The sequence below is a fragment of the Salvelinus namaycush genome, chromosome 8 (genome assembly GCF_016432855.1).
Source record: "Salvelinus namaycush isolate Seneca chromosome 8, SaNama_1.0, whole genome shotgun sequence".
Lineage (NCBI taxonomy): Eukaryota > Metazoa > Chordata > Actinopteri > Salmoniformes > Salmonidae > Salvelinus > Salvelinus namaycush.
Window position 1 is genome coordinate 12,093,204 of NC_052314.1, and position 13,405 is coordinate 12,106,608.

Here is a 13,405-nt window from a genome sequence, read left to right on the forward strand (position 1 = left end):
ATACTTACAGGCTCCCACCAAGAGTGCAGAAAAAGGTATTAGGTGAACAATAGGTAAGTAAAGAAATAAAAACAGTAGAAAGACAGTAGCGAGGCTACATACAGACACCGTCTAGTCAGGCTGATTGAGGTAGTATGTACATGTAGATATGGTTAAAGTGACTATGCATAAATGATGAACAGAGAGTAGCAGTAGCGAGTGGCGGGACACAATGCAGATAGCCCGGTTAGCCAATGTGCGGGAGCACTGGTTGGTCAGGCCAGGCCAATTGAGGTAGTATGTACATGAATGTATAGTTCGTGACTATGAATTAATGATAAACAGAGTAGCAGCGTAAAATAATTTTTTTTGGGGGGGGGGGGGGGGGGGGGGGCACACAATGCAAATAGTCCGGGTAGCCATTTGATTACTTTTTCATGAGTCGTATGGCTTGGGGGTAAAAACTGTTGAGAATCCTTTTTGTCTTAGACTTGGCACTCCGGTACCGCTTGCCATGCGGTAGTAGAGAGAACAGTCTATGACTGGGGTGGCTGGGGTCAATTTTTAGGGTCTTCCTCTGACACCGCCTAGTGTAGAGGTCCTGCATGGCAGACAGCTTAGCCCCAGTGGTGTGCTGGGCCGTACGCACTACCCTCTGTAGTGCCTTGCAGTCGGAGGCCGAGCAATTGCCGTACCAGGCAGTGATGCAACCAGTCAGGATGCTCTCGATGTTGCAGCTGTAGAACCTTTTGAGGATCTCAGGACCCATGCCAAATCTTTTTAGTTTCCTACAGGGGAATATGCTTTGTCGTGCCCTCTTCACGACTGTCTTGGTGTGTTTGGACCATTCTAGTTTGTTGGTGACAATAGAGTACTGTCAACACTTGTACCTGAAAGGTAGACTACTCAGACATATGCACCTGCAAGAGGCAGAAACAACTATTGTATGTTAAACTATATGCAGGAGTGAGGAAATTACCTATTAAATATCAACAAAATGAAATCCTATTTTTCTTTATTAGACAGGTTGGACCCGTTCTCAACTCTCACAAAACAATGTAATAACATACAAGAGTCACACAATAAGTAAGTAACACTGCAATATTATTGATTCACATTGTGAAAACTCACCTATGTATGTAGCTTAAAGGGAAATTATATTCTATAACAGACATTTTAGAAAACATGTATATTACATATTATGTTACAATTAAAATGCTGCCTGCCCACAATACTGAACCAAATGTACATCGCCCTCATTTTCGTTGGCACAGAATTTCTTGACGCAATATCCAAAATGCCTATTGAAGTACCTCAGCTGGTGAGGAAATTCAGCAGAAAAAAATCCAAACAGGGGGTTGGACACAGGCCCCCTTTGAGAAAGAAACCCTGAAATTAAAATAATTCTGCTGCCAGATTTTAGTAGAGCCACCTGCTTTTTCCTAAGGCCTTGCGTTCTCAGGCCTTGCTTGAATGCATCCAACCTTACTTTAAAACAAATCACAGATCCAATAGGGCTGGATTGGTGAAAGCAGTTGAAATGTCTGCTTTCACCCAGGCAGAATGAAAGGAGAATGGGAGAATATGAAGCACCCAGGGTGTCAGTCTCCAGTGGGAACTTTCTCCCCTACGAGCCAGAGCAGGAAGAAGGCCAGAACCAGGAGGGCTGTGCCCAATAGATCCGCCAGAGCAGTGAGGTAGGGGATGGAGTAACTGTCAGGGTCTTTGCCCGTCCGCCACAGACAAGGGATCATCCAGTCAGCAATACATAGCAGTGTGAAGACCTAACAGAAGGGAGAGAGAAAGATTCAGCCCTTTATTATGAACTGGGTGGTTCGAGCCCTGAATGCTGATTGGCTGTCAGTAGTGGTATATCAGATCAAAACCATGGTTATGACAAAATATTTATTTTTACTGCTCTAATTACGTTGGTAACCAGTTTATAACAGCAATAAGGCACCTCGGGGGTTTGTGATATATGGCCAATATACCACTGCCAAAGGCTGTGTCCAGGCACTCCGTATCACGTTGTGCGTAAGAACAGCCTTTAGTTGTGGTATATTGGCCGTATACCACACCCCCATGGCCTTTATTGTTTAATTATAGTATCAGTGTTAATGAAGGGGCAGAGGAGAAAGAATCCACGTATGACTACTGAGACACAGATATTGACCTAACTGATCTCTCTTGCTTCCTGATTTACCTGTAGGAGGGCTACAGCTAGGAAGAAGGTGATGAAGACAGGTGTGGGAGAGGTGCTGCCCTTCATCAAGTGGATTGTGTACAGGAAGATCAGGTGACCCGGTACGACCAACAGGAGCAGCACCTGGGCAGAGCGATGATTGGCTCCTGTCAGAGGTAGATATGGTTAACTGACAGATAGAATACACCTGACAACAGAACATTTCATTCCTTTTGTGTTCACAGGTATGTTAAATGGACTGGTCATGTGCATGAGCCTGTCTACATGTGTGTGTCATTACCTGAGCCACAGAAGGTCCTGCATGGGTTGTAGCAGCTCCTGCGATCCTCAGACACCTGCCTCGGTGGGCAGTGGTGGTACAGATCAGTGGCTATACGACTGGACTGGATGGCAACCAGGTTCCCCCCAATACCTAGATTGAGATGAAGAATACACAATGATCATACATTTGGAGAGATCTTGTGACTTACCATTTTCTTGAAGGTTCCTAAATGTAAGCTTCTAAAAATCCAGATCCTTGTCTCACCATTCATAACTGGCGTGTAGACTATCATTCCCACCATGTTCGGGTCAGATACAGTTGTGTCCAAGATGAGTCCTCCGATACTAGAGAAAAATACTTATTAAAGGATGGTATTTCCATTTGAATGCTGTGACTGGACTTCAGGGGCACGGAACAGGGAAGCAGACCTGCTGATGACCATGGCAGTGATGATTGGTTCCCAGCCTGTGTAGAGTAGAATGCGACTTGCTGGGTTTCTGGAGGAGACGACCACCCACAGAGGGGTCAGTCCGAGGAAGAACAGACACACCAGGTACGACACATAGGGATACAACTCTGTGTGGAGACAGGGAAAGGAGCAGACACACACTAGCTAAACAAATTCAGTTGATAGCTAGCCAGATGAGTCAGAGCTGTAAATGTAGCCATGACATTCCAGTAAATGGGCCCAGACTGTCCCCTAGTGGCCTAAAGCTAAACCTCTTGATTTATACCAATGCATTCGTAGAGCCCCTGGCTCAGGCAGGCCAGGATGGCCAGGGTGATGACGTCACCAAAGCTGGCAGCGATGGGCGTGGCCACGTTGTCTGGGTTGATGCCAATCCTCTTGGAGCCGATGATCACTCCCACCATGATGATCCCTGGGAGAAAACACAGTCGAGTCAGATTCAGGCTACTGTTCAGAGTTGCACAACTCTCCAACCAAGGTGCATGAATTGAGCAGCCAAGAGTTGCACAGATGAAAGCAATGTGGTGACAGCTGGGAGAAGCGTCAAACTGGGGGAAGGGACAAGGGACTGTAATGGCCTACAGTGGTATTATTCACTTCTGCTTTTATCAAGTGGTAAATGCAAATCAAGTATCTGTAAACACAGATGGTCAAGTTGAATTAGTTGATACATATTTACATTCCAAGGCAGATAAAATAGCATGTTATTCTGTGGACCGATCAGTACCCATCATTCCAATGAAAATAAACCACATTAATAATTCATTTGGGTGTCCTAGCTACATCACAAACTCTGCCTTACAGAGTCAGGTCTGCCTTTCAGATCCCAAGCATGAGTTTTATTTGAGTCATAACAAAATGGTTTTGCAACAAAAATGTCTGATACGGAAGAAACCTACAATGTCAGTTGTAGCTAAGCTTCCTGGTCTCAGATGATTATATTCTGTACGTCTCAAATAGAAAGAGCATTCAGGCTTGTCCAGGAATACAGCAGAAGTGTACTGTATTGCAATTAAGTTGGAATAATGGTACATGTAAATGGATGAGTAAGAGAATGTGCCTCAGAGAGAGGTTATGGTAGTGTATGTAGAAAAAAATACTATAGTATACTATGGTCTAAATACTGTAGTATTACTATAATTATATACTATAGTGTTCACTGTATGGTTTTTGCAGACTTTACTGTAGTGTTCACTCTAGGACAGCAGGTAGCCTGGCGGTAAGGAGTGTTGGGCCACTTGCCCTTGAGAAAGACAATTAACCCTAATTGCTCCAGGGTCGCCGTCAATAATGGCTGATCGTCCGTGACCCCATTCTCTCAGGGGGAGTGAGATATGCAAAAAAAAAAAAAAAAAAAACATTTCCATATTACACCTCACATCTGTACAGGTTACCCACTTATACATACAGTGAAGAGGGCACGACAAAACCTATTCCCCCTCAGGAGACTGAAAAGATTTGGCATGGGTCCTCAGATCCTCAAAAGGTTTTACAGCTGCACCATCGAGAGCATCCTGACGGGTTGCACCACTGCCTGGTATGGCAACTGCTCGGCCTCCGACCGCAAGGCACTACAGAGGGTAGTGCGTACGGCCCAGTACATCACCGGGGGCAAGCTTCCTGCCATCCAGGACCTCTATACCAGGCGGTGTCAGAGGAAGGCCCTAAAGATTGTCAAAGACTCCAGCCACCCTAGTCATAGACTGTTATCTCTGCTACCGCATGGCAAGCGGTACCGGAGTGCCAAGTCTAGGTCCAAGAGGCTTCTAAACAGCTTCTACCCCCAAGCCATAAGACTCCTGAACAGCTAATCAAATGGCTACACAGACTATTTACATTGCCCCATCCCCTACGCTGATGCTACTCTGTTATTATCTATGCATAGCCACTTTAAAAATCTTACCTACATGTACATAAATACGTCGACACCGGTGCCCCCGCACATTGACACATTGACTCTGTACCGGTACCTCCTGTATATAGCCCCGCTCTTGTTATTTACTGCTGCTCTTTAATTCGTTTTTATTCTTATCTCTTACTTTTGGGGGGGGATTTTCTTAACTGCATTGTTGGTTAATGGCTTGTAAGTAAGCATTTCACTTTATTCTGCCCATGTGACAAATACAATTTGATTTGAAACAGGACTATATATTATATAGTGTTTTTGCGGACATGACTGTAGTATACTATAGTATTTACTAGCGATTGCCATTAATTACGTATGTTCATTGCTGTTATTGCCTGTTATTATTTGCACCTTTTTGTCCTTTTAGATAAACCATACAACGCCAACCAAGTCTCAATTCAAGACAAGCGTCTCATGTCTACAACTGTCAATCATTCCCTGCCATGTATCATCTCCATTACCTGAATCTAGAAAGACTTTTAAACTGAACTGCATCTCTGCCTCCACCTGCTCAGTAGATGGACATCACCATAACCCTCACCTAAACCTCAGTGTTTCCCTTGGGGACCCTTATTATGGGAGGACATGTAGGAAATGTAGAAAAGCACCCCATGGTCATGTTCAGGTGAGAGCTTTTTACTTTGAATGTCCTTTGTGTGTACAGGTTGTATGGTGTTGCTGGTGGTTTATTTCTGTGAGGAACCATTTTGTGACTATGTTGTCTTGAAGAAATGTTTGGGGCGTAGTCGATTGTTCTGAATGGTAAATGTTGACTTTGACCATCAGTGAGTTTTTTCTTGAGTGACAATATTTATGATGTTCATTATGTAAGGCCACTGCAATAATGGCCTTTTATTTGAAGTAGCTTTGGAGTGGCGTTGCTGGTTTGAGGTACAGGCTGTTTATTGGCAGTGCCCTCCGATAAGGGGTCTGTCTAAGTAAAGTCATTTGTATTTCTAAAATATCTATTTATGTAAATTCTGTGGTTAACTGTTCTTTATTTTGTACCATCAGAAGTACAGTATTGTTTGTCACTGTTTCTGGTAATCTTGTGAACTTGGTCAATTGAATCTGTGAAAGCACTCTAGTATTTCAGAAAGCTATCTAGTGGAAGTAACAGATCTATGAAGTCATTTTGGTGTACTCTTGTTAATGTGTGTTATTTATCTGTGTCAAACAAGCAAACCTAATCGTCAGCTTTACCAAACTTTGCTTGTTCTTTATCTGCCTCTGTAGTGTTTTCCTTTAATGGGTCTAGAACCTGTGTCTAACGTTTAGATGTTACAATTTCTCAGAACTTTTGCCCCAACTTGGTGGGGGTGGCCTGTCATGAACCTGTGTGTCTTATGTTCTGGTTGAGTTATTCCCCTAATTAAACAGTAACTGGGGTAGTCTTGTAGTTGTGCCATTTTAGATAATCCTAGTCGGCAGGTGTTGCTACAGTCATGTCTGCAAAAAAACACTACAGTGAATACTATAGTATATAAATATAATACTACTGTATTTAGACCATAGTATACTATAGTATTTTTTAATGTGGGTTAGCTGTAAATGTGTAATATGTTTGAACTAGGACCCCTTTTTTTGTATTATTCTCATCAAATTTCTAAATGCATTGTATCCACATTTGTGCTTATATTGTGTCTTTAAAAAGTCAAATAAAATAATAAATCAAGGGATACTACAGTGTGGAGTATAGTATTCTACAGTATACTAAAAAATTATATAGAAAGCACTACACGATCGAGGGCATGAACTCCCTAAGAACGCCAGCACGTTCAAATCAAAACCGCATTGACAAAGCTAGCAGTAAAGCTAGCTAGCAGTCCAATCGATCCAAAAAGTCTAAAGTAAGCACTATGTGATCGAGGGATACTACAGTGTGTAGTATAGTATACTACAAAAGTCTATAGTAAGCACTACATGATCGAGGGATACTACAGTCTACACAGTGTGGAGTATAGGATTCTACAAAGTATACTACAGTTTACTACAAAATTATATAGAATTCTGTAGTAAAATGTAGTATTTTTTTATGTGGGCTACCCTATAATGAAGAGACTGTCGCCTCACACTAAGATGCTAGTGAAAAGGGCCTCTGCATGCATGATCCTGTGTAGGAGAATGAGAGGTGCAGTGGGGATAGACAGGAACGGATAGCTCGTCCGTTCCTGTCAATACCTAGCTAGCTGTTTGAGCCGTGACTTAAAACCCATTGTGTGGGGGTACTGTAGGTGTGATGTGGGTTAAGGGTTTGGACAGGGCTCGCTGTTCTCCTTACCCTGCAGCAAGGAAGCAAGGAAGGCAGTAGTTACGCTGGCTGAGCAGAGGAGAGCAGCGTGGTTGAGAAGCATATCTCCCTCCAGTACCCAGCCCAAGACCACCGCTGCCAGGGCAGCCAGTAGACCCAGCACTGTGGCTTGCATCTGGAGAAAGAAAACACTCTTTGGACACTAGGCATTTGTTAAGGCTAAGAAGTACAAATTAAGGTTTAGGGGACATCTTTAAAGTAACTTTCCAGTGAAAATCTCGCTTTTAAAAGTTAATATTCTCTTAACTCATACCCAAATAATGTTGTTGACTCATACTGTACTTGTATTTGTGGCCAAAGCATAAATTGGAGAAAAAAACACTTCAAAACCCCAGCTCACACAGACCATTTAAAAAATGCTTGCCATTTCCTCATAGAGGGTGATGACATCCTCCTGAGGACAAGCTAGCCAATCAGCGGTCTACTCACATGAATGACTGGTATACGCCCACACCATTCTGTTAGGGTACGCCCACACCATTCCAACACAGAAAAGCTTCTTTTTAACATAACTAATTAACATTTTTTTTAAAGGAATACTTTCCACTCATATTGTAATTCATTATAGATCATATTTCATAGAAATCTGGAAACACTAGACAGTATCAGCCATAAAGTAAATCACCTGTTTTAGTGCCAGGTTCCCAATAATCAAACTCCATTTCTCTCTGGCGGTCTCCATTTTCCCCACGTTCACCTGACAAGGACAAAATCATAAATGTTATCTTTTCAGTGTAAAAATCCCCTACTTAGTCTTGACCAAAGCATCAACATATCTGTGTCATGACTATGACCATTTATTAGGCCTGACAGCTAGGACAGGCCTATTGAAAAGCAAGCTTCCTGGAAGCCTGTGTTTCAGACATAAAGAAGCGGATGGCGGAAAATATTTACTTTTAAACTCAGGCAAAACAGAGATGCTAGTTCTAGGTCCCAAGAAACAAAGAGATCTGCTGAATCTCAATGGTTGTGCAGTCGTCGCAAATAAAACTGTAAAGGACCTCGGTGTTACTCTGGACCCTGATCTCTCTTTTGACCAATATATAAAAAATATTTTTAGAGCAGATTTTTTCCATCTTTGTAACATTGCAAAAATCTGAATTATGCTTGACTAAAATCACAAATTGACAAATTTGATCATATTACTCCAATGGTAGTCTCTCTACAGTGGCTTTGTGTTAAGGCTAGGGCTGATTTCAAGGTTTTACTGCTAATGTACAAAGCATTACTGTCACGTGTGCTCCCTCTCCGGCCTCTAAGTCACCAGGCTGCTTGTTATGGCGCTCACCTGTCACCATCGTTCCATGCACCTGTGCATCCTCAGAATCACCTGGACTCCATCACCTCCCTGATTACCTTCCCTAATACTGTCACTCCCCTTGGTTCTTTCCTCATGTGTTATTAACTCTGTTTTCATGTTGGTGTGTTGTTTGTGTTACATGTTTCATTTATTTAAAACACTCACTCCCTGAACTTGCTTCACGACTCTCAGCGCACTCGTTACAATTACATGGACTTGCTCCTACCTATTTCTATGAGTTGGTCCTGCCGTACATACCTACACGTACGCTACGGTCACAAGACGCAGGCCTCCTTATTGTTCCTAGAACTTCAAAGCAAACAGCTGGAGGCTTTCTCCTATATAGCTACATTTTTATGGAATGGTCTGCCGATCCATGTAAGAGACATAGACTCGGTATAAACCTTTAAGTCTTTACTGAAGACTCATCTCTTGAGTAGGTCCTATGATTGAGTTTAGTCTGGCCCAGGGGCACGAAGGTGAATGGCAAGGCACTGGAGTGACGAACCAACCTCGCTGTCTATGCCTGGCCGGCTACCCTCTCTCCACTGGGATTCTCTGCCTCTGACCCTGTTATAGGGCCTGAATCATTGGCTTGTTTGTGCTCTCCAATGCCATCCCTAGGACGGGTGCATCACATCATGCCAGGCTTTTTTCGCTATACTTGACTTGAGTGGGTTGTCCCTGACGTGATCTTCCTGTCCGGTTTTGCGCACCCCTTGGACTCTTGTGGTGGGGGAGATCTTTGTGAGCTATACTCAGCCTCAGGGTCACTATCTATCTAAGGGTAGTCAGTTAGTGGTCTGTTGATATCCCTTTGGTGGCTGTGCTTTGGCAAAGTGGGTGAGGTTATATCCTGCCTGGTTGGCCCTGTCTGGGGTTAACTTTGAACAGGGCCACAGTGTCCCCCCCGTCTCAGTTCCCAGTATTATGCTGCAATAGTTTATGTGCCGGGGGGCTAGGGTCAGTCTGTCCTATCTGGTGTAATTCTCCTGTCTTATCTGGTGTGCTGTGTGATTGTAGGTATGCTCACTCTAATTCTCTCTCTCTCTTTCTGACCCTGCTGGTCATCTATGAATGTTTGAACATCTTGAGTAACGATCTGGCCTTAATGGTCAAGTACTCCTATCTCCACCTGGCACAGGCAGAAGAGGACTGGCCACCACTCAGAGCCTGGTTCCTCTCTAGGTTTCTTCCTTGGTTCCTGCCTTTCTAGGGAGTTTTTCCTAGCCACCATGCTTCTACACCTGCATTGCTTGCTCTTTGGAGTTTTGGCTGGGTTTCTGTATAAGCACGTTGTGAAAACTGCTGATATAAAAAGGGGTTTAAAAATAAATGTGATTGATCTTTCTCTCTCATCATAAACTTATTAACACCGATATTCATACTGTATGATTGATGAGTGGGAGAGCGTCAATTACTAGAGCAGGTCAGGCATTCTAGAATCAGAAGCAGAAAATGCTCTCATGCCAGTCAGCAGATTGTTAAGTCTTGGTCAAAAGTCCAATAACACACCACACATCCTGTATGCACAATAGACAGTTAGGGAGGGTAGATTCAGAGTCATATATGCAGTATAGGTTGTAGTCAGATTAGTCCAGTCTTGTACTGCAGGGAGTTGTGCAGTGCTATTTTCTTCACAGGCGGGTGAGGACTTTCACACAGGGACAGAGAACTCACAATACAAGAGAGAAGCAATGTAAGGAATGGACTTCCCACTGTGTTGGTGTATGGATTAATTGTGTGTGTTTATGTGCGTACTCACTGCTGTTGAAAGTCTGGAGGCCAGGGTCATCTCTAGGTTTCCTTTCAGGCCCAGTAGAGCTGGCACCAGGATGAAGATCTCTGTGACTCTCTGGAACACCTCCCAATGCTGCCACAACAACACACAGTGGATTAATACACCAAAATATAATGCAATAGACTGACGCACGATGCAGTGGACACACCAACACCCGAAAAACTAGACAGACCAACACACAATGCCACAGAATCAACATACAGACACACAATACAATACATGAACATACCATGCAGTAGACACACCAACACATAATGCAAGAATAGATAAACAAATAGAGAAACCGTGCAATTTATAAGTAACTCACCTGAACTACGTCCAGTAACATCCCAGCTGACACCGTCCCCAGTCCAGCCAGTAGGAAGGGCACCAGTATCTGCAGAACCATGGACCTGACAGACTCATTGGGCATCTCTCTGACACCATCCTGGGTACTACAATCCTCTGGGTCCTTCTCCATAACTTTCTCATTGACCTTGGAGCCAGGCATGTGTCCATTGGGGAAAAGTGGATCTGTCTCGGTGTATGGACAGAGTTCATTAAAGATGTTGCTGTTGGATGGGGACTGAGCTCTATTTGGGAGTCGATGGTGACCCCCTGGATGTTGTGCATCTGGGGCTGGGCAGGACCCATAGTGGTGCCTGTTGTGTTTTCCTGCACCCACGCTGTCACTCTGGGCCAGTTGGTCATCCTGTTGCCCAGTGTTGGCCATCAGAACAATGATGTGTCCTGAGGGAGTTAGACACTCCTTCTGCTACTCCGAAGAAAGGGTAAGTTGATATGACTGGGTCAAAGAAAACCAGCAGGAGGTAATTAGACAGTTACAGTATATATCATCCTTGATATTGATGTTATCACTGAACACTCACGGTACTAGTCATAAACTGCTGGCAAAAAAATATATATATTTTTTTACTTGTTGCTGTGTAAGAGGTGTGGCAAAGGTAGGCTTAGTGTGTAATTTAACACACCTGTGACGCACAGACGCAGATAAATGACTAAGATACATGCCATCTCTACACGGGAGCATATAAGACAGACAAGCATACAAGAGAGTCGTGGCTATAGCACGGCAAATGCGTAACATCTGGTGCTTGTATGGTTTAATTCGTTAGGTATTCTCCCACATGGTTTTCCATGCCATCACAAAGCCGCCCCTTGTCAGACATGGAAACGATGTGAGGCCTCATGGTGCTAGCAGTCACACAATTACCAAACAACTTAAGGGAGACATTTAATTCATTATCTGGTAAGTCCAAATTGCATAGAAATCTCTCGTTGTATCCAGCACTGTACATCTGAAAACGGCAGACAATTCCCCAGGAAGTATTCAAAGTGACTGCGTCTATCTGGAATTGAGTGAGATTGACCAAATCAAAACATGTAAACACACCAACTGTAGAGAGAAAAACACTTACAAGTTCCAAGTGGCAGTACGTTAAGAGAAACAGGTGACTTACCTAAAGTGTGAAACCATAGCATATTAGAGATATGAGAGACGAAGAAATAGATTTTGGAGAAGTAGATACTCCTTCACTCTGCTTATTCTGTCCATGAGTTATTTTCCTCCTCCCTGAATGGCTGAAGCTCCTTCATAGCTATGTCATTGCTCTCTCTCTTTCACTCACTCACACAGACACACTGTGAGGAAATCCCTCCTGATTGAGCTGGTCTGTGGTTCACTGATAGCAATCTCCTATCAGAGGGATGATGCAACCTCCAAAGTATTCCAAACAGAGGACTTTATTGATATAATGCGGATTGGAATGATCTACACAGGAATAAAAATAGGAATGAATATGTAATCACAAACCTAATAGCAGAGAAGAGTACCACTGAATAGAACAGTATGAATGGATTAATGATAGTAAGTAACAACAACAAAAATAGCAGGAGTAAAGCACTGTATAGAAAATAGTGGACTATTACGCAGTAATAGGACTGTATTACACAGTAATACATGAGAGAAAAGGACTGTATTAGGAACGCAATAGATAATTAATAAGCATTAGAAAAGTGTGACTAATTATAGCAGACTATAATCACAAGGACAACACCAGGAGGAAACTAAAATATGTCGACAACTGAGGCCTATATTTATACCCTTGTAAGAGCATGGATCGGGCTAACTGACCAATAGGAATCTAGAAACAGAACTTAGCACAAGGGTGAGGTGCATGGCTACTAAATTATTGTTTGAGGCCACAATCTATCGTCTCTGACGTGAGGGGGGAGAGAGGTGAGGATGGGCAGGGGCTCGGCTTCTCTGAGCCACCAAACAAATTAACAACCAAGATGCACATGCCCATAATGTCCAGGAGGGGGTATTCTTGCACACAGACACTCACACACACAGTTCTCCTTCCACATGGTGATGTTGTTTCAAAATAAAAGTATGCCACCTGGTGTAGGCAATGCTGTTATGACAGACAAAGTAATGAGAGGAGTTACCAGTGGTTAATAATAAATCCCCTTGGAGTCGATTTCCGTGGCCCCGCAGAAATGTAATTTGCATAATAAAAAAATCCACATCAAAATCCTTCAATTTAAAATAGAGATTGATGCGTCTCAATACACCGCATCCGCCGATGTTGCTATTCCGCACCTGGGCTGAAAGGTGGCAGAGCTAGAGCAGTGTCAGACCTTGAACCAAAATCAAATCGGTCTTTTCACTAAAACGTCTGAAGTATCCCAACGGATTGGCCTACAAACTATTAGTTTGTACGTGTCTCTGGAAAGATGAGTCTCTCACGAACATCTACGTGTCGGTTGTTTTGCTCTAGGATGCCCCAGAAGACATGTCTGAAGGTTCCCCTATACCAGTTAAAAAAATTAATGGGAGTATATATGGAGATAGGTTAGTGCCAAAAATAAAGATTTAACACTCCTGTTGTGTTAGTTTCATGTTAATTAATTCTGTGTTCCCGGTCCAAAATGACCGCCCTATTATAGCTGATTATATATCCATAATAATACATATATTATCACCTAATGTTGTGTTAGATCTTTTTATCAACTTAAGTTCTTGTGAACATTACAAGTTTTGAACTTCTATTTGCTATTTATGGCCTGTAGGCCTCATTGACCTGAGCTCATATGTCTCGTTTTTGAGTATACCAGAGCTGTGAGAAAAGCATCTTCACTGTCAGTTTCCTGGCTTCTCTCCTCACCAGT

The 13,405-nt window shown here is 43.1% G+C and overlaps 1 protein-coding gene across 1 annotated transcript; it reads right to left on the bottom strand.

The window, feature by feature from the left end:
• Positions 1–977: 977 nt before the first annotated feature.
• On the bottom strand, positions 978–11,873 carry slc41a2a (solute carrier family 41 member 2a). The gene is made up of 11 exons (XM_038999281.1): positions 11,692–11,873; positions 10,539–11,015; positions 10,196–10,303; positions 7,756–7,827; positions 7,101–7,245; positions 3,179–3,325; positions 2,873–3,020; positions 2,709–2,788; positions 2,463–2,594; positions 2,183–2,328; positions 978–1,763 (listed from the first exon to the last, which is right to left on the bottom strand). The coding sequence occupies exons 2-11, from the start codon at positions 10,941–10,943 to the stop codon at positions 1,581–1,583; spliced, it is 1,566 nt and encodes a 521-aa protein (XP_038855209.1). The 5' UTR covers positions 10,944–11,015; positions 11,692–11,873; the 3' UTR covers positions 978–1,580.
• Between the last annotated feature and the right edge of the window lie 1,532 nt (positions 11,874–13,405).

Coding starts and splice junctions, on each gene's coding strand:
- slc41a2a (XM_038999281.1), bottom strand. CDS start 10,943: ATGGCCAACACTGGGCAACAGGATGACCAACTGGCCCAGAGTGACAGC. Junction 7,828..10,195: donor CCTCCAGACTTTCAACAGCA/GTGAGTACGCAC, acceptor TGTCCTTGTCAG/GTGAACGTGGGGAAAATGGA. Junction 1,764..2,182: donor TAGCTGTAGCCCTCCTACAG/GTAAATCAGGAA, acceptor CCCTTCTGTTAG/GTCTTCACACTGCTATGTAT.